Source organism: Chenopodium quinoa, unplaced genomic scaffold, assembly GCF_001683475.1.
Source record: "Chenopodium quinoa cultivar QQ74 unplaced genomic scaffold, ASM168347v1, whole genome shotgun sequence".
Taxonomy (NCBI): domain Eukaryota; kingdom Viridiplantae; phylum Streptophyta; class Magnoliopsida; order Caryophyllales; family Amaranthaceae; genus Chenopodium; species Chenopodium quinoa.
This window is the reverse complement of record NW_018743033.1, coordinates 1,932,168-1,953,328: the sequence shown is the minus strand read 5'-3', so window position 1 is coordinate 1,953,328 and position 21,161 is coordinate 1,932,168. Positions and strand designations below refer to the sequence as shown.

General features: G+C 35.3%; 2 protein-coding genes across 4 annotated transcripts; one reads left to right on the top strand and one right to left on the bottom strand.

Annotated features, from left to right (window-relative positions):
• Positions 1 to 234: 234 nt before the first annotated feature.
• LOC110730565 (arginine biosynthesis bifunctional protein ArgJ, chloroplastic-like) lies at positions 235 to 12,700 on the top strand. 3 transcript variants are annotated; one of them, XM_021910386.1, is made up of 18 exons: positions 235 to 375; positions 825 to 902; positions 1,066 to 1,206; positions 1,552 to 1,675; positions 2,501 to 2,574; positions 2,886 to 2,930; positions 3,102 to 3,152; positions 3,267 to 3,335; positions 3,517 to 3,575; positions 3,747 to 3,816; positions 6,765 to 6,845; positions 6,924 to 7,010; positions 8,172 to 8,294; positions 8,761 to 8,823; positions 10,533 to 10,610; positions 10,700 to 10,845; positions 11,175 to 11,245; positions 12,290 to 12,700. In XM_021910386.1, exons 2-18 carry the CDS (start codon positions 846 to 848, stop codon positions 12,370 to 12,372), a joined length of 1,422 nt encoding a protein of 473 aa, XP_021766078.1. In that variant the 5' UTR covers positions 235 to 375; positions 825 to 845; the 3' UTR covers positions 12,373 to 12,700. The 3 variants fall into 3 exon arrangements, with proteins under 3 accessions (XP_021766078.1, XP_021766076.1, XP_021766077.1); XM_021910384.1 differs by having other exon boundaries at positions 235 to 383; XM_021910385.1 differs by having other exon boundaries at positions 235 to 433.
• Positions 12,701 to 14,246: 1,546 nt separating this feature from the next.
• LOC110730564 (protein CHUP1, chloroplastic-like) lies at positions 14,247 to 19,689 on the bottom strand. Its single transcript, XM_021910382.1, has 6 exons — positions 17,605 to 19,689; positions 16,873 to 17,004; positions 16,591 to 16,772; positions 16,356 to 16,467; positions 14,781 to 14,915; positions 14,247 to 14,605 (listed from the first exon to the last, which is right to left on the bottom strand). Exons 1-6 carry the CDS (start codon positions 18,865 to 18,867, stop codon positions 14,465 to 14,467), a joined length of 1,965 nt encoding a protein of 654 aa, XP_021766074.1. The 5' UTR covers positions 18,868 to 19,689; the 3' UTR covers positions 14,247 to 14,464.
• Positions 19,690 to 21,161: the final 1,472 nt, after the last annotated feature.

The window sequence follows — 21,161 nt, the reverse complement described above, 5'->3', positions numbered from 1 at the left end:
TAACCTTAAAATAAGTAACCCTTGACCGACTGAGTAACCCCTACATAGGTAATTCCGACCACACGGTGTGGCCAGCCACACAGAATAAACACCGTTTTAATTAGTGGTCCCATGCTATATTTAGTAATGTGTCGATAAATAAAAATAGGAATTGTGTCCGTTTTTATGAGACGGATGGAGTATTATTTTTTTCTTTTAAGGTGAAGTGAAAAATTGCATACTTGCATGTAGCCACTTTTGTCATCTCTACTTCTCTAGTCTAGAAATTGGAAAACAAAACACAAATCAGCATTTTTTCCTGAGCCCTCATCCTCACCCTAACAGTTACAGCCAGTGTCAACTGCCGCAACTGTCATCTTCCATATTCCACCACCGGTATACATGTATAATCCTCTCTTGCCTGTATTTTTCCTTTTCGATTACTAAGAATGGGGTAAATTGTTCTAATTCGTAATTAATTAATATTTAGCAACTTAAATTGTTGATTTTTTCAAATGGATTTTAAAGTTCTGAAATTTATAATGAAACATGAATTATTATCGTTTGTTTTCTCCTTATTATGTTAATTTGGTGATTAATTGAAATGAGCGTGGTGAATTAGTGAGTTAATTGAATGAATTAGTATGTTGATTATTGTCTTGTTGAGTTGTACCATTTCCTCAATTTGCTTTCAATTTCTGGGTTGTTTAGCTCTAAGATACTGAAGAATGTTTATGTTATTCCATTTTATTAATATTTTTCTTGTATCCCCACTTTTCCAGTATTATAGATTGTGAATTTAATATGAAAATCCCTTAAAGTTTGCACATCTTCTGAAAATGCAGCTAGTCCAAATTTGTTCAACAATGTCGATTTGTTTCCATCACATTTCTGTCAAACTTCCAGGATTCAACAACAAAAAGGTCTGCAATTGTTTTTGTGAATTTGTTTGTTTGGACAATTTCTTAATTGTAAGATTATTAGAAGAGTCAGCTAATAATTAAGTTGCTCAGTTTGGAAAATGATATTTGTATGGTGTCTGGATTACCCTGAATCTTTTTATTTCAAATACATGTTTCATATCAGTTTTGCAGACCGTCTGGGTCTAGGAGGGAATTGACAATAGTCTCCATGTCGTCAGTTGCTACTGATGCGGTGAAGGACGTACTTGCAGCGAATTATATACCTGCAGCTCCTATACTTATCCCCGAAGGACCGTGGCAGCAGGTTACTGATTTCCAAACTATATTTGTGTTTCTTGTCTATCCTGAACAATATTATCTAATTTGCAGCACATGGAATGGTACATGAACACAGTTTACTATTTATATTATTTGCTCAAAACTGTCTCACTATTTTATACGAAGTAAGTTCTTAAGTGTCTCATTGTACCAATTCGCATGTTTATGATTGTAGTTTTTGAGGGGGCTGGGGGAGTGGGGTTAGCAAATTAGGTCATGCTGATCCTGAATATTGAGTTAAAATGACAGCAAGACAAATTCTGACGTCCATTTCCATCTCTGAAAAGAAGAAAGAAAAGCTAGAAATCTCAGTGTTTAGTTTCTTTTGTAGATTTCTGGGGGAGTTACAGCTGCGAAGGGATTCAAGGCTGCCGGTATTTATGGTGGTTTGAGGGCCCAAGGAGAGAAACCTGACCTTGCCCTAGTCAGTTGTGATGTAGATGCTATATCTGCAGGTGGTTTTTCTTTCTTACAAGTCTTACATGTAATATCGTTGTTTGCAGTACTTTTCCTTTGTGAATTTCTGAGATGATGCAAATTCCTGTGATGAGTTTGTTGTGTGCTTTGTACTGGAAACATAAAGACTAAGGAGTCATTTTCCAGCATTGTGCGTTGCCTTTTTTTTTATTTATCTAAATGACGTAGATTGTTAGAGGTGTTAATAGTCGATTGACTTGCCTGTCTTAAGTCCTGGGAAACTTTTAGGTTCATCACATTAGATTTGGAAGCATAAGGAGATGAGAAATGTGTGTTGATAAGTGTGCTTTGTTATAATGTGGGTGCTTTACCGTTTCCTCTCATGGAACCTTATGAGATAAACTGGTGTTGCTCCTGGCCTCTCTATGGACATATCCCACTGGATTTTTTTTTTTGGTTGGATGTGCTCTGTGATTGACATGGCTGTTTTTATATTCTGATATGTTTTGGTTACTGAACTCAAACTTCTTCCCATCCGATATTCGAGCTCTTTCATTTTATACTGGAGTTTCTCTATGTCTTGTATCTTACAAAAAGGGGCAGAGACTATGTTCTGATAGGCCTGATCCCTACTTTTTTTCTTTTTTTTTTTTTTTTTTTTTCCAAAGAATAGCTTTAATTTTCAGTTCTTAGAATGCTATCATGAATATTATTCTAGTGCAGTGATTTGGTCAATTATTTTCTATGAGAGTATCTGTAGGATATAAGAAAAGTCTAAAGCTGCTTTGTACTTTTTGTCTTGGGCTGTATTCTTGAGGCTAAGCCTGTCACTGAATTTCTAGTTACTATTTATTTGCTTTCAGGCGCTTTTACTACCAATGTGGTTGCTGCTGCACCAGTTGTGTATTGCAAACAAGCTTTAGAGAAATCAAAAACGGTATGCAACTTTTGTTTCAGGTGCCTTAGGCCTTTAGGTGACTTTTTTTATTTAGGATCAACTAACCAGTAACCAGTTGAAGAGTTATGAGCTTTACTTTCTTTAAGGGTTATCAGTTTCTCACTTGAATATTTGATGTTTCTTGTGATTGAATTTTTGTTTCAATAACTTATCTGGAAAAATAAACTTGTTTTACCATAGAACTTATCCACTACTATCTTCGTATGAAGCCTTCAATATCTACTGACATTTCTACATTTGAGTGCATGTCAAATCATTTAGTTAATGTCCTAACTTTTTTCCCTTGCTAGGCACGTGCAGTACTGATTAACGCTGGTCAAGCAAATGCAGCCACGGTAAGCACTTTGTGGTCTTTGTCCTCACTGCATTCAGACTTTGAACTAATAGGTTATCCTTTTGTTTTGTGATTGATGATTAAAAATCTCTAACTCATTCAACTTTATTTGCAAAAAAGGGCATTGGATAAGATATGTGATGGCGGTATACTTTCTTAATTCTTATTGCAGGGGGATGCTGGATTCCAAGATGTGATAGAATGTGCAAGTTCCTTGGCTGAGGTAGGTCAGTAGATGCTTCAGTCAATTGCAGGACTAGTCATGGTGCTAATAAAAAATTTATGTGTAGCCTGCTTATATCTTCTGAGTTCTGATGATATTTTTCTACGATTGCAGATGCTCCAATTAAGGCAAAAGGAAATACTTATTGAATCGACAGGTGTAATTGGTCACAGGATTAAGAAGGTAAGGGAAGAAAATAATTAGGCACGGTTTTATTGGTTTGCTTGTTGAAATTTATACTGCAAAGCAGATGTTAACAAACCTCATGATAGACCAATATGTTTAGCTGGACCTATTCATGGAAAGTAATTAGTGTGATCTATTATGAAAGTATTAATAGCTATTTTGGCTATTTGTATTGCAGAAGGCTCTTCTTGAGGCACTGCCAAAGCTGGTTGGTTCTCTGTCGTCTACGATTGAAGGGTATGTGTTTTTGTTTTCTTTTCAGAACTTGTGTTGATAAGTTGACATATGGTTATGAGGCCCAATCTTGTAGAGGATTCTTATATATCCTCGTTGCACCTATCGTCAACTAGTAATTTTATTTCCTCTGTTTTATTTAAATGTTTTCAAACTTACGTAGAGGATCTATAGGGCAGATTCTGCAGCAGTTGCAATCACGACTACTGATCTTGTGAGGAAAAGTGTTGCCATTGAATCCAAGGTATGTAATATTTTATCTGTCCTTCATCACTTGTGTGACTTTTATAATAATGGTCTCGGTTAGAGTGTTGAACAGCTAGCAAATGTAGCATTGTTTCTCACTTCTGTGTACTAGCATGTTGGCCTTGGTTTGCTTACAGCAATTTGATATTTGCTGGTTTATTAACCAAATGTACAAAGTGAATCCTTTATTTGTGGTTCTGTTTTACAATTTTTTTTTTTTTTTTCCATCTTCAGAATGCTCCCGTGCTAATGCGCAGGATATATCAAATTTGCAAAGTAAAAAATGTTGGCAGTAAAAGCGAAAGTTATGGGAAGTTAATGGTTTTGTTTTAATTTTTTATTTTTTAAAAAAAATTAGAGTGCACACTGCACAGAAATTCAGGATAAAGGGTTTGGAGGGTTGTGCTTACAAGTTGAATAAATGACATTCTTATTTATAGATAGGATTACTGCACTAGCCGTATCATAAGCCAGACTGTTTTAGATCTGTATAGCTGAAAGTTAAGTACTAAAGACACCTCTTTTAGTCTAGCGACCATGAGATCTGTTTATTTACTCATAAAAAATTGTAAACTCGATGGTATTTACATAGAATTGAAGTCTGGAAACAACAAGTTCTAAGAAATCAAATTCTTCCATGTGGTGTTTGTAAATTGTTGGAGCAAAAATTAAAAGCTCTTGTGTTTTAAAGTTTTAATTAATATCCTTTGTGTGCTTTTTTCCCCTTAGCTTCGAATTCTTTTCACTTAGAACTTATAACAGTTATAAGGTTTATTTGGCCTTTTTAAGATCAATATTTTTCCAGCCTTATCAATTTCTCAAAGAAGGCAAATTTTGCAGTCACTTGCATTGTAAAATCTTCACTTGTATCTTTGTTATGTTACTCTGATCATGTTTCGTATGAACATGTCTTTCCATGGGTATGTCACTATTGTAACCTGTCACAAGCTAAACAATCTCGTAGTTCTTAGGCATGGCCATCCCCATAGTTTCAAACATATGGCTAGGAACAAGTATGGCTAGAACTTCCTCTACCTAGAAATACGTGATTCACATATTGGATATATCAAAAGGTTTTAAGCACTTACTATGAATGTGAAGCTAGGTCAGATTGATTTACTACGGAATCAGACAAGGAATGTTCCTCACTTATGAAGGACTTTAAGGGTATATTTCTGGGGCACATCCAACATATTAAAGAGGTTTTATGGAGATATTTTTGAGACATTCTAGGGGATATTCATAAGGATATCTTTAGAGTATCCAAGGGATTCCATAGTATCTTTGTGAAATCACTATCAGTGGCTTTGAGTATATCCAAATGGCTTTGTTAGGAAGTATAAGTTGTGCAGAACTTGTATGGTTGCATCGTCCTATTGCAATTGGGCATCATATTATGTAAATTTTAGGATGTCTTGGATACTCTAGGAATATTCAGATAGGCAACTAGAATTAATACTTGGATGTCGGTTTACATGAAGCTGAGAAATACTTCAAGTGAGTTGCTTCTTAACCCCTTGTGTTTCCTCTATTCTTATTTATACTTCTTTGATATCACTGCAAAAGTTAGATGCATTCAAGGGCCAATTTGTAGGGGATAACACGTGGCATTTTATGCTTCTAAGGTGTTCACTAGGCACATATGAAGTAAATTAGGGAAAACATGGCTCAAGGCCGCTCAACCTAACATCAGGAGCTAGTCAAGCACTTAAGCCACTTACGGGTATGGCTTCTATGGATCACTTAAAAATGTTAACGACACATGTGCTCGTAGTTCCATCTTGATTACAAGCGAATATGTTTTGACTCTAAAGGCATGGCCAAGAGGGGCTAATGGGCTATTATGATTAAGGGTTTCGGGTTATGACCATGTTAAGCAAAGCCATCAGCAGTCAGCATTACCTCCACAACCAGAAATACAAGTGATGCAAAAGAACAGGAGGAAAGGGTAGGTATGGTAGTGAGGAATATCTTGTGAGTAAGATGTGGTCTTACTCTTGATGTGTATATGTCGTTGGGAAGTTAAGTAAAACAAGTATGGAGTAAGAAATTTCTTGCTTTTAGGAGTGGGAGTATGGAGTAAGAAATTTCTTGTTTTAAGATGTGGTCTTACTCTTGATGTGTATTTGTTTTTAGAGAGCTTTTACTGGGTTGAGAATCATTGTACTGATCAAAGGAAGTAAAGCCTGAGATTTAGAGATTTCTTCTTAGATTGTGTCTAGCAATGCATGACCAATTATCTCGAATATTTTTTTGTAGACCATAGTTTATTGGTATGTGTTATTCTAGATTTCTAAACATTACATTTTCTTGTACATGTTCATCAAACTAAGATATGTCTTGTAATTTGTAATGTGCAGCAGACGATGCTATGGTGATAAACTAATGTTTTTTTTTTTTTTTTTTTTTTTTTTTTTTTAAATTTCTGGGTGGAGCATAGGAATTTTAGGATCAGTCATCAGTGACTAATGCGATTCAAAATGCTTTAAAAATAGCTTCCTATGATGAAATTCTCTGCCTCTTATATAATATATACCATGCTATAGCATTAGTCCAATGCTTCTTACTAGGCTCTTATCTAGAGGGAGGTTGGGGAGTTTTCAATGTAGGAAATCAACTTACACAATTGCAAAGATTCACTTTTAGCCAATCTTTTCTAATTGTGAAGAGACTGTTTAGGCAACTCATAGGCCTCTTACTTCATAGAGATCATTTATGTAGTCCATTGTAATTCAAAAGTTGAAAATTGCCCAATAGGGGTTTTCTCAACATTGTATGCGGAGTTGGTAACCATTTTTGCATATCGACTTACTGCCAACCATACTTTTCTTCTGTCAGTTGGTTATGCATGAAATTTTGATTATCTCATTTACCCTAACTAATAAATTTTTCCTCTCTTTGATTAATGTTTCTTTCCTAATTAATTCCAATAAATGGATATTTAAGGTTGGAGAGACTTGTATCCGAGTTGGAGGCATGGCTAAAGGTTCAGGGATGATCCACCCCAATATGGCAACTATGCTTGGGGTATGTATTATCTGGATGCTCTTGTATGTTTTTTCTTTCAAATTGTACTTTGCATTTAAGCTACGATATGACTTTCAGGTTATTACAACTGATGCTGTAGTTGACAGTGACGTTTGGAGGAAGATGGTGCAGGTTGCTGTTAGTCGAAGTTTTAACCAAATTACGGTTAGTTGCAACGTTGTCTTTAATATATGGCCTGTGTTTTTGTTAAGAGATTGAGCATCTCTTCAATTCTTCATTAATGAATGAATTTTCCTTTGTTCTTTTTTTCCCTTGAAGAGTTTACCAGATAATAGTTATTAACCCTGGTCTTCTCATCTCATGTTTCACATTGCCATATATTTTCTATCTGCTTGGATTGCTTGCTAATATTTGGGGCACTACAAACTAAATATCTCCCCCTTTTGATGGCGAATTTGAATATGGAAATCCTACAAAAATACAGACAAGAAATACCTATTCATACTACTACACAACAAAAATGAGTTCACTAATCATTTGTTTACATGGACACCCTAAGAGAATAACTGAAAAATTATATATCTCATGCACCAAATTATAATAATATTTATGAGTCGAAGTTCTTATACAAATAGATTTTAACCGAAAGTTTTAATTTGATTCCAGATTAAAACTTGTCTTCCATTCCATTCCATTCCATTCTATTTTCAGACTTACTTTACTGACTTCATTAAATGGGTATTGAATGGAATTGCATTTGGTTTACTCCAAACCAATTAAAATTCCATATATGGTTACATATGTGATGTTTGATCCATCTAAGCTTTATCAGCCACATGAGAGTTTTGCTTTGGCTTAAAGTAAATGCCTCAGTTTGCAAGGGACCAAACTTGTGCTTCAATAAATCTGAAAGAGCTCTTTCTCCTTGGCAATCTCTCAATTTGTTCAAAAATCTACTCATTGAGAAAAGGTGTTCTGCTCCTACATATGTTTTCTGAAAGACATTGCTTGTGGCTGAAAGCTGAAGTGCTAGTAATGGGTTTGTGATAGGACTCTTTGAGGGTATTAACAAGAAATGAAAGTTGTAGAAAGATGATCTTCATAAGCTTCAGGCGTTCCTCAAAAGCCTTAACTATAAATCTTCAATGGGGCATATTTCTTTTATTAGGAAGACATGCTTTGACTGGTATGTTTCTGCATAATGCATTGTCTATACATCTTTTACTCTTAAGTTCAATGTAGGGATGCATACACATTTCTTGTTGTGTTGTAAACATGCTTAGTGAAGTATAGTGATATATGTTTCATTATACTTGTGATTTATACCACATACTCCAGGCATGTGAAAAGTTACATGAATTGCAGGTAGATGGGGATACTAGTACCAATGACACTGTTATTGCTTTGGCTAGTGGGCTTTCTGGTGCGTCAAGGATATCAAACCTGAATGGTCCTGAAGCATCACAACTTCAATCATGCCTTGATGCTGTATGAGAACTTCCACCATATTCTTTTTTTATTATGTAAAATCTCTGTGTATTTAGAGTTGTCTTATATAATTGATGCTCCACATCTTTTGTTTTGTTTCCCCTAACCACCTTTTTTTCAATAGCCATTAGGAAACTTGATATTTTCTCTTGTAAGTTGTTTTATTAATGATCATGTAAACATGTGAATTTTGGTTATCTTTGTCCTTAATATGCTTGCGGCTCTCGATCCCTTTTATTTATAACTTGCTTTATTATTCTTGCAAGTTTTTTTTTACAGTTAATCATCATTGAAAAAAATTGAACTTTTTTTCTTCAATACTCAAGAAATCAGAGAATTTTTTTTCTGGACAATAAAATGAGATAAACTGGCAGCATCAAGAAAAACCGCTTTGTGACTCTGAATGTTTAGTTATGTTTTATTCCATAGCACTTGTCATTTGATGTGAACATACTTTCTTTATCAGGTAATGCAAGGTCTTGCAAAGTCGATTGCTTGGGATGGAGAAGGAGCAACCTGTCTAATCGAGGTCTGCACTTTTACTGTACATTTTAAATTTTTGATAAGTGATAGAACCTTGTGAAAATGCAGATGGAGGTGGAGCTATGAAATCCAATGGAAGATACTTTTGATTTCTCATTTTAATCTATTTTTGTGGGTTATTTTACTGGTCTAGTATATGCCTGATAATTTGTAAAGTAGATATAGAATCTTGAGCAACTTCTTAGAGGAAGCAAATGGAATCCATGTCAAAGCCACGACAAAGATCCCATGCTTATATAATTGGCTCCTGGAAAGTCCTCTCATGACCTCCCTTGAATTGTCATTCTTATTTAGTCACACGATGAAAGCCACCTTATTCAGTCCACCTAGAAACTTGGGAAAGTTTTTACAAACTAGCCTTTACCTTGGCCTCGGCCTTTTGATTGATATTCCAAAGTAAAGCCTCTCGATCTTAAACATGGGTTTTTCTACTTGATTTCATACTGTGAAAGCATTCAAGACATGGTACCCGAGTAGTAAATGTGTCAACCCTAGAAAAATTGTAGTCCCATTACGAGCTTGCTCTTGTCTCCATCATTTTGAACATGGTCATTTTGCAAGTGGTGAAAGCTATTAGAAAAGGTATGCCCCATATCTTGTACTATGTTATTGTGGAACCAGAGACCAGACCAGTGATATTGGGGATCCAATCACTGGGGCAAATACCTGCATGAATACTACCATCATCCTCACAGGTTCCTGGACTGATGACTACAAAAGCCTCACTTACACAGTTACACTATATGCTCCCTTGGGAATACACTCTCACCTCATGTGTCCCGAACTGTAAGATTTTATGCATCTAATTTTTTCTGAAACCCTCTTCAAGGCTGGTTCCATGGTGTTCCAATTTCTGTACACCGCCGTATATTTTGTAAGTCTATAGTTGACGCTTTTCACCCTATAACCAAATACAAACTCTTTGAGTTTCTTTGTGAGATTTGCCTGGATTTAACCGTAGTTGACCATTGTCAGTAATCTCAACACTCTCTTAGACCTCTGTTCGCAGTACAACCTAATTCTTAACAAAATTCACTTGTCGTCCAGTCAAAACAGAATATATAGTGTACTAACTGAACTTAACCCCTACAAGAAAACCCAGGTTATGAAATTTACCTACTACGGGTGAGTTGGTCTTGATCCATCATTCGCAAGATTTCTTCCCATTTGCAGATCACTTACACATATGGATGACAGGACAAGTATCTCTATTCTCTGTGAGCTATAGCTTCCATCACAACCATCCTGTGGTTGAAGGGAATGCTGGTAATTATATGTGCTTTAGAGGAATAAGGGTGGAAGTTTCAATGGAGATGGGCAATGATTGGATTTTATCAAGTAGAGAAAAGTGATGTGGCAAAGAGAGTATAAGACAGAGGATCAAGCTATGAGGTTCACTTAATAAAGTCGATCTATGGAGCCCTTGTGATTTAGTGCAATGACTGCATTGAGTAAAAGATTCACTTAGTCTTTTATCTTCTTATGATGGACTCAGTCTGTTCCAATACTATGCTGCTTCTGGAAGTGTTTTACACCTTACTAACATTCCCTCGCTCCAGCCCCCTCCCCCTCAAGACTTTGTGTGGGTAATATGGTTGATTTGCACTACATGATAGATCATTAGATTCTTTATTTTGCAGCTTGTAATACACTGATAGCACAAGTTTTTAAATATTATTTAAAATATGCCTGCAGGTATCTGTAAAAGGTACCAGTGACGAGGCTGAAGCTGCAAAAGTTGCACGCTCTGTAGCATCTTCTTCTCTTGTCAAGGTAATATATCTGTCACGTCTTGCATACAAAATTCATGTCTCTATTAATCAAGCTTTACCTTACCTAGTCTGTTGTACCTATGCTTCAAGGCTGCTGTGTACGGACGAGATCCGAACTGGGGACGTATTGCCTGTGCTGCTGGCTATGCAACAGTCCCTTTCAACTTAAGCAAACTTCAAATATCACTCGGCGACATTCTGCTAATGGATGGTGGACAGCCCCTTCCATTTGATCGGTATGGACATAATTATTTTTCGAGCCTTATTGTGAGAGCAGCTGAGTCGCTTGAAAGAAATCTATTTTGGCATCCTTCAGCCTTGAATTAAAGTAAAGAATATACTTCGTACAAAATTCTGACTGTTATAGATGGTTTCAGTCAGTGTGGCAAGTGCTATTTCATCTGATTCAAACGTTTTTAGAAATTATGGTTTGTATCAAGGAATTTGAATTTGAAATCCTAAGTCATTAAATAATAAGGCTAATTTGAGTTAGGTGCTTTTAATTCTTCCCTAATGTAACATCGTTATTATCAGCTGACTAATTTCAGTTTGGATAATTCTCCAGGGCGGCTGCCAGCAGTTACCTTCAGAGAGCTGGGGAGGAACATGGTACTGTTGAAATACGCATCTCAGTGGGTAAGTTAAGCATCAGAGCATCTATCTAAATTTGCACATGACTTATTTTTTTTCATGAAATTGAATTGGTGATACGGGGGAAGGAGATATCGTAGCTATTCCTGTTCCCTCTGATTGAACACTGACAGTAGATTACAAATTTGGATATATCTTTGGTGTCATAAAGTTAAGATCCAGGTTTGATATTCAATTCCATCCTTTTGGGCTTTATGGGGCATCACTTCACATGACTTAGTGTTGGAAGGGTTCTAGCCACTTGTTCCTTTAGTCATTTCCTCTTATACATGTAATTCTGGAGTTCAATCAAGTTATTGATGTACTTAGTTAATTAGGCAGTACTGCAGTAGTATATACTATATAGATCATTTCATTGGCTCTAAGCGCATCTGCGTCGTAATGACAAGGGATTGGAAACTGGAGTGCAGTATGTGATGACCTGGTGAGTAGCATATACTCTATATTGTTAGGTATCATGAGGTAGAAGGTTTTGCTATTTGAAGGGGACAAAACTTTTCAGAACACTGCCTTGCTCACTGAACTTTTCAGGTTACTGCCCTGTAATCCCTCACCGCCCTTCCCTTCCTTCCAAATTCCCACTTCTGAACATTTTTAATTCTTGGAATAGGAGACAAACTAAGAACATTGAACATGAGTAGAAGTGGTGGTGCAAGAAAGAGGAAAGCTATTGGCGTTAACCCCTATAGGAGGATAAATATTCCCCCATTCTCCTCATTCACAAGCCCACATTATCATTTCCTCATCTTCTCTACCACCACGTTCACCCACCTACACTTTGGAAAGTTATTGCCCCCTCCTTGATGCAATACCTTAAATCTAAGCATGCCCTTAGTTATTATATTCCCACCGAGCTGATGAACTAATGCTCAGAGGGTGCAGTTGAATCTTTGGCAATTCCATTATGGCAGTGAAATACACGAATTTTACACATGCTTCTCATAGCTTTTGAACTATATGTATATGTTAGTGTCACATTTCCTCATCAACTCATGACCAATTGTCTTGCTCCGGCATATTCTGCTACAGGTGATGGGCCAGGAGAGGGGAAAGCATGGGGCTGTGACCTGAGCTATGACTATGTCAAGATAAACGCAGAGTACACCACATAAGATCGATATCAATGGAAATGAACTGCAATTTCTGCCCCATACTAAAGGCAGTCACCCTTGCTTATCTTGCGTATGTATGTTCATTGATGTAGTATTGAGGGGAGTAGATCAGTTATAGGATTGTTTATGTTCAACTATTTATTGTTTCGTGTCAATGATGCATCATTTAGTATCTATTATGTCATTTGAAGCTAGTGGAATTAATAGAATGAGAGATGCCAAGCCTTGCATCATGGCTTGAGCGATTTAAGCGACAAATCCGAATCAAGTAATTTGATTGGATCTGTTCTATGAAAAAAATAACTTAATAATAAATTTTTGTAACGAACATCAGAATGACACATGATTTTGTCATTAGTGATAACCACATAAAAAACTAAGAAAATTAGTGAATCATGATCTCAGGCAAAAACAATTATACTTCAAATGATTGAACAAATTGTTAGCTACTTTAAATTTCTAGAATTATGATCTTAGGCATCAATAATTCTACCTACAAATATGATTGAGCCTACAAATTTTATAATTTGGCATTCATCATCCAATTGGTTAAAAATCAGGCTTTAGATTACTACTAGTGTAGTATCCGTTGAGCAAAATGACTAATCAGTTAAAGCACATTTTAGATCCATAATGTAGACCACTTTTGCTTTGTCCACATTCCTGATTTCATGCATGCGTCATGCTTATACAAACTGATAAGAAAAAAGAATTGCCCTTTAATTTGTATGTTAGCTTTGTAGGTACCTTTGGATACTTACTTAAAAACATGTGCGATGCCAATTCTTCATTAACTCACTATTCGGGTAATTACCGTTTGTTCCCTATGACTTTCCATGATTTATAGAATACGTCTTAAAATGTAAATAATCATACAAAATTTTAAAATTTGACTCACAAAAATACAATGGGGCAAACAAATAGAGACAAATGGAATATTATGATATTACAGATTACATAACCCTTCACTTTTTTTTTAGCACTGTAATTTGACCAGCAAATTTTCCAACCTGGTGCTTTGATCAATATTATCTTAAATTGTCATTTAAGTATATATGAAGCATTATATTTTAAACATTTGGAAATTATACATCAAGACGATTTCAACATGTACTCATATAATTATATTTGATTTTATATGTAAAGCACAAATATTGGTCAAATGAATCGTATAAAAGTCAAAATAGAGCACTTAAAGAACACCGAGGGATCAAGCTATTGTTAATTCGTCTCATGTATAATGTTAAATTGTATCAAATTAAGGAATGGGAAAACTAAAATGTTTTCAATCTTTATACTCTTTAACCCAAAAATTGAATTTTAATTACTTATTGTGTACTTTTTCACCCAAAGAAATTGGATTTAGTCTCTTATGTATGTTTTTTGTTTCAACAAAGTACTCTTAACAATAAAAAATTATGTCTCACCCTTGAGAAGTAAAACCATGTCATGAAAATTGATACAATAACACCTTGTAATATGGGAAAGCTTTACATTGATAAAGCCAAGATTATTTATTCATTTAAACTTGGAAAGATACCATCTTCATGAAAGGCTTTACGTTGCTCCTTTTGATACGAATGTCTCTATTGCTTTAACAAAAGTACGAGTATTGAATATGCAATTCTACGTTGCGAAAAAACTTTGCTGAAACGTGAAAACTTAGCAATTTCTATGATATGGACTAATAATACTACTTTAGATCAAATTTTATCCTATAAGGTTCTCTTTGGTGTTACTTAAAGTTTTTTAATCGTGCTTGGGAAATTTTCAGGTTACACATGTCTTGTGCAATGTAGCAAATATTCCGTAGGAATGAGTTCTTCATGATTTCGATTTTTTATAATTTTGCGAGTTCTAAAGGTACCTAGGAATTTTACGAAATTATTCATTATATTTCTCGATACAGTTTCGTTAAGATATCAGAAGAGCCACTACAACAAATAAAGTAAATTAGGCAAAAACATGTATAAGCACAAAAGGGCTACTTCTGATGTTCACTTGCACAAACATGACATTTTTTAACTTTACAACAACAAAAGAATGATGATATGTTGAATTTCTGAAGCTGAGTTTGCTGCAGAAGAATAATCTAGCAGGGCATAGATCGGTACATAAGCCTCTGTTGCTGATGTGTCTGCTGCTGGTTCTGGCAATGTACATGGCACGATCTTGCCTTGTCTCTCAGCTCCTCGAATGCTCTCATAGTTTCTGTGTCGAATCCTCCTGCAAACTGATCACACGAGAAGAGAAAATTAGCTCCTTTAAACACCATTATGTACCACGAAAGCAAATTGAACAGCTTATTATATGCAGTAAATTTCTGATTATCTTTGAGACTTTAAACTTGCAAATATTGGTGACTGCTTAATTTAATCTAACAGCAGATCGAGTCAGGAAAAAATTACCTGGTGTACCCGGAAAGCAAACCTGACAGCTTGAACAATTAACTCCTCTTCCTCAGGACCACTACCAACAACTCCAAGTTCTGCTGATACTCTTTTCATATAATTCATTGCCAATTTTACAGATGCTAACTTGATCTGTCAATTGAAAAAGCTTTAACATCAATACAACGATGAATGATGTAGACTGTTTCTACGTACTCCGTATTTGACTATTTGTTGTGGTACAATTATACTTAACTTATATCAGTTGTACTTAATCATTTTCAATTCACAAAACAAGTGTTGTCTGGCTATATTTGGTTTAAATGTTGATGAGCATAGATATAAATAAACACATATATTGTTCATTTTACAATATTTGGTCTATATAGTAAATCAACCAACATTCAAAATGCATGCCATAACACCCGTTAAAAAAAAACCCACCCATAAGACCGGCCTAATATATGACAAGGTCGGAATTGAGTACCCCAAGTCTAAGTAACATAGGTTGGATATATATGACACGGAATGATAGTTTGAGGCAATGTAACCCAATGTAACCCACATTTAAATTATTTGATCAATTCATCATCTATTATAAAAAAAAACCATACGACATACTCCACAAGTTTTTACAAAAAAAAACACATCAACCCAGAATACAACATAAACACGACCTGTTTACTCGAATGACTAAGCACACAAGCAAACAAATAAAAGGTCGACATTAGACAAACTCAGCATGGTATGATATTAACAATGTTTCCCACTACCTAGTAATCTCCTTCCTAGTTAACTCTACCAAGACATGAATCTAGGAACTTTTAGACAAACTCAGCATGGTATGATATTAACAATGTTTCCCACTACCTAGTAATCTCCTTCTTAGTTAACTCTACGAAGACATGAATCTAGGAACTTTCAAGATCCCTGGTCGCAAGCGTAGGAAGGATCCTAAAGTGAGGCTTTTTAGGAGTTTTGGGATTCATAAAAGGTCAACTTTTACACCCAAAGAATCTGATACTCTTACTATTTTCCTAAGCTAATTAGGCTAAGCAAAGATCCAAAACAAACCATATTACTACAATTTTTATGGGATTACCCATGTGCGCATGCATGCATAATTCTAGTTATTTAACCACATTATACTATTTTATCTTTACCTTTATTTTGTCACTTAGTTACATTATTAATGCTAAGTAAGATTATATTGTTTTTAATAGTATGGTTTAGTGGACCATGTTCCAATTATTATATGTAGCATGAACTACTACAACGGTCATGTATATCCAACATTTTAACCTAACTTATGTGGGATTAATTAATTTAGTAATTTTATACTTCATAGTGTGCCAATTCGACCATGTCTAAACAAAATATTTAACATAAATTAAAGAACTCAATAATGGGAACATTCCAATTTCATGCTTAATGACAATAATTACAGTATTAAGATTCTTCGCCGATGAATAATGAACCAATTATTCACCTTGTTTTTCTACCAATATTTTTTTTTTCCGTCTTCTGTCATTTGATGGTTTGTTCAACAGAATGCAGCAAAACGGAAATTGATTGTAAGAAAATAAAATTCACCTGGCTAACGAATCCAGTATCAAGCATCCAATCGACAGGAATGTGAAACGACTTAAATCTGTTGGCAGCTGATTCTCTCAGTCGCGATAGATTATAAACTCCATGCTCTAATCTGTTTCAATTAGCAGATAATGAAATAACATTAGCTATTTATATCAATATGTTACTCCGTATGTATATAGAATACTAGAATTGCAACAAATAAACACGAGACAATGAATACTCAATGTAGTACTTTTCTAGTAGAGTTTGCATTTTCTTGAGAGTGGTGGAACAAGCTTGACGAGCAACATCCCTAAAGGAAGAAGCCTCAGATTCGAGCTTCTTGAGGTCGGAATACTCGAATGCAGCTTCCCTCAACGCATCAGCCTTCTGCTCTGGCCAATTAAAGTGTTTTAGAACTGCCCTTTCATCAACCTAAACACACATTTCCTAAGAAGTTAGAAACACAATCTCATAAATTCTCATACAAATTACAAAACACACATAAGTTAGGGTCTTTCATTGGGTGACATACCAAGTAAGAAAGCTCATCATCAAGCCATTTCACAAAAGAAACCACATCTTCAATGTCTGTAAATGCAGCCGTTTCGACCTCCTTGATTAAAAACCTGATGAATTCTCCTTGTGTTTCCACGTCTGTCTTAATCTAGATTTCAATCCAAAACAAAAATTAATTCTCATATCCATAATTAAATTACTTTAATCAACTAAGCAAGTTAATTAAACGGTAATCTAATCCCACCAATGTCATTAATTAGCAGCATCTGCCTCAAATTTCAAACATTTAGTACAATTAATACGTAGTACAAATGATTTTAACCAATGTTGGGTTGTTGGATAATCAATCTCAACTTAAATGTATATGACTATATGTTTGACATTTTGAAACTTGACCAACAACCAGACTTTTCTTTTCATTTTTTTTTATTTCTTTTTTATGTAATAAACCAAATAACAAGAATTATTGGTATAATAAAATCAAATTAAAGAAACAAAAAAGTGCAACTGGATAGTATAAAAGTTCTTTATCAGAAAATCAAAATCAAAACAAGTAGCTAGAATTAAAACAAATTAAACCAAAATCCAAACCAAAAAGTTCATAAATAAAGACAAGTACACTCTTTAGTCTTGTCAATGTCAAATTTAAACCCAGAAAAAAAACTCTTAGTGGCAATATCGTAAATAACTCAAAACACCAACGGACATAAAAACATTTAAAAAAAAAAAAAAAAAAAGAAAAACTCACCGCAAGTAAATAAACCGACCGATTCTCAATCTCTCCGACGAGATCACGTGCACTCGATGACGTAACATCCGGTGTACCGGCGCCGGAATCTCGCCGGGAATCTCTCCTCATTAACGAATGATAAAACTCTACCACTTCCGGCACTCGCTTAACTTTCGAAGACATAACTTTTACACCTTTCGCCGGAGCCGGTGGCGGCGGAGGTGGTGGTGGCGCCGGAGCTTTTTTCGCCGGCGGCGGAGGTGGCGGAGGAGGAACTGATTTCAATGTTGAAGGCGGCGGTGGTGGAGGAGGAGGTGGTGGTGCTGTGATGCTGTCCGTTGATTTACGAACATCCGACGACGAAGATGAGCAGGACGAATGTGAATGTGAATTGGAATTAGAATGTGAGTCGGAATACGAACGCTTGGGTGGAGGTTTGGGTACTCTTGGAATCCGAGATCGAACAAACGAAGAAGAATCTGAAGTTTCCGCAATTTCATCCGCCGAGCTACACCGTGAATGCCGTGGCGGTTCAATCTCCACCACCGCATACGACGGTGTCAGCTGCGGCGGATAATGAACATGCTGGCGATGATCGTCATTATACCCGACACCACCGCCTTCCTTAGAGGACACGGTGGCTGAAGAAGAGGAAGAAGCCGTTGGGGTGGTAGTTAAAAACCCGGATTTCCGAAAACTCAGATTCTTAATCAAATTAGACTTTCCAGAAGCTTCGATTAACCCCTGGAACCTCTGAGACGAGGATAGCTGCTTGACATCCTCAATTTCGGACATTAATTCCGCTATTTTCAAATCCTTGTCTCTGCTCTCCCGCTCGAAGATATCCTTCATGATCTCTCTTTCGCGAATGAGCTTCTCATTCTCGGATTGCAGCTCTACCACACGCTGCACAAGCCTGTCTGTTTCCGCCCTCTTCGATGCGATCTCCGCTTCGAGAGAGGGAACAATGGCGGCGGACTCACGGAGGAGTTTTTGTTCGACAAGTTGGGTTTTAAGGCGGGACTCACGGTCGCGAAGGTCTTCGACGAGTTTAAAGAGTTCGGTTACGTCGGGGGGTTTGGGTTGGACTTGGGCGGAGGAGCGAGGGAAGTAGACGCCGAAAGAACGGTTGAAGACGGTGGATTTTTGGGAGGAGGATTTTCCGGCGGAGTTGTGGGAGGGTGACGGTGGTTTTGACGGTGGTTGTGGTGATGGTGGTGGTTTAGAGGGTTTTGGGGATTTTTGTAACCCCATTGCTGATTTTACTTTACCTGCTACCATCTAAAATTAACACGGCCGTGTGAATTGTTATTGTGAATTGGTGGGTTTTTGGTTTTGTTTGGGTGACTGGTGGGAATTGAAGTGATGGGGAGTTTGGGAGTGAGGAAGGGTTTAAGGAAGAGAGAGAAAAAGTGAAGAGTGAAGAGTGAAGAGAGAGCACAGAAAACGAGGAACGGTCGTGTTTCTGTGGATACTAGTTTGAATTTTAGTGGGGAGGGAGGAGAGAGATACAAATACGGAGTAAAAAAGTTGAGTCATATTTATTAGAGTTTTTTTTTTTTTTTTTTTTTTTGAAACAATTTATCAGAGTTTTAAATTACAATGGGAGTTTTAAATTACAATTCGGTTTTTGGTTTGGGTTGGATTCAATTAGGGTTAATCCAATCTAATTCGAAAATTCAAAATTTTCAAAAAATCTAAATTCGATCTGATCCAATTTAAAGTTTAGATCCGATTTAAATTGATAATTCGATTTGGATTGAATTAGATTTTGGTTTTAATTCGAATTGTGGACACCCTTAAGTGCGATAGTCCTCTATATGGAAATTTTCAGTATAGGATATTTACCTGATTATCAAAAGGTACCGAGTAGTTTTTTAGTTTATGGAAGATTTATGTGTAGAAATTTCTTATTATTTAATGCTAAAAAATAATTACGGAGTATAATTAACGGGGGATTTAGCCTAGATTTGGACATAGTTTATTAGTTTGAGCGTTGAGGTGGCTCCACGCTCTTATAGTCACGCTTTATGTTGTGTACTTGTTATTATAATTAATTAATATGATTATTTTTTTTTTCGACAAGAATTAATATGATTATTTGACTGGTTACTGTGTTGTCAACGGTTAGTTTGGTCACCATTTATCCATGACTTCAACATTTAGATCTTCATAATTAATTTGTCCATAATCTGATTTTAACAGAAGATCTAGCTAACCTGGTTAAGTACTCGTGTGTAGTTTCCGTTTCTCTGTTTTTGAGTTGGTGGTTTAATAATTAACATAATACAAATATCTTGACTTCCTCTTTTCATTCTTAACTAGTGTGTGAACTAAATAATGTTTCGGATTGTAATTTAAATTTTTTGTTTAATGAAAATTTGATGTCATAATATTGATTATTAATTGCTTAATATTTGAAGTAAATATTCTTAAAATTTTGTAAATAGAGAAATAATAACTTATTATATTAATGTGATTTCTATTGTGAATTGTGGTAAGCCAATGTCTATACTACTTACATGTTATTGCTTTAAAGTATTAAAGCTAAAAATTATTGTCTAACTCTATTAGAAAATTACGCCTTTGTAATACTTTGTTATCTTTTATTTTAAAACAAAAAACTTTGGTGTCATATTGGAATGGTGGTTAAGTTCTCACTTTTCATTTAACATTAGTGTCTTCATTTAACATTGTTGTCGGTGTACTTGTTTAGAAACGGTTTTTTTTTTTTTTTTTTTTTTTTTTTTTTTTTTTTTTTAATAACTATATTATATAGTCATATAAGATATGAATAATTGCACGAATTAGAATTTGACTCTTAATAATGTACTCTAATCTTTATTAACATTTCTTTTTATAAAAATTGTATGGAGTGTAAAGCTTAGATATTATAATAGTAGTCCAATTACTTTTGTATAATAAAATTTGTTGTTTTTAATAAGCTAGTGACAAATTTTGATCAAAATTAGTCTATGAATAATGTAAAAGTTTAATTATTGTGATTCTTAAATAATGCAAAAATAAAATTAATTAAAAAGGTTTGAATTCGCTAAACATGCCCATCAATTATAAACAACAATTGCAAATTTTCTCAAATGGTTTCAAATTGTGATAAATTTTTTTAATGTAATTTTCAATTTAAATGATACAAAAACATCATCACTTTGACAGGTCCGTAAAATGGACCATTTGGTAATTGATATTGGAACAAATTTATGATTAGTATGTTAATGTAAGAAAAAATACGAGCCAATGGATGCCTAGAGACATCGGTTGACATTGAATGTAGAGAGATTTGTTCAACATCGACAAAGAGTAAGAATTATGTGAGATGATCAAGAGGTGGGAATGAATGAATGTATGAGGAATAAATGAAGGGTGGTCTCATGGTCCTTAATAAACACACTCATGTAAACGAATTGAAGGGACTAAAATGGAGGTTGCAAGCACATGTATGGACAACTAAGCAAGGCGGAAGTGAGTAAATGTACTACTATGAAGTACCCTATTTTCAAGGGACTCTACCTTTATTATAGTTTAGGACAATTTATTTGGCGTAGTATATCGATCAA

Coding starts and splice junctions, on each gene's coding strand:
- LOC110730564 (XM_021910382.1), bottom strand. CDS start 18,867: ATGGTAGCAGGTAAAGTAAAATCAGCAATGGGGTTACAAAAATCCCCA. Junction 17,005..17,604: donor GGTCGGTTTATTTACTTGCG/GTGAGTTTTTCT, acceptor ATTGAAATCTAG/ATTAAGACAGACGTGGAAAC. Junction 16,468..16,590: donor ATGCAAACTCTACTAGAAAA/GTACTACATTGA, acceptor TAATTGAAACAG/ATTAGAGCATGGAGTTTATA.
- LOC110730565 (XM_021910386.1), top strand. CDS start 846: ATGTCGATTTGTTTCCATCACATTTCTGTCAAACTTCCAGGATTCAAC. Junction 3,153..3,266: donor GTGCAAGTTCCTTGGCTGAG/GTAGGTCAGTAG, acceptor CTACGATTGCAG/ATGCTCCAATTAAGGCAAAA. Junction 10,846..11,174: donor CAGCCCCTTCCATTTGATCG/GTATGGACATAA, acceptor ATAATTCTCCAG/GGCGGCTGCCAGCAGTTACC.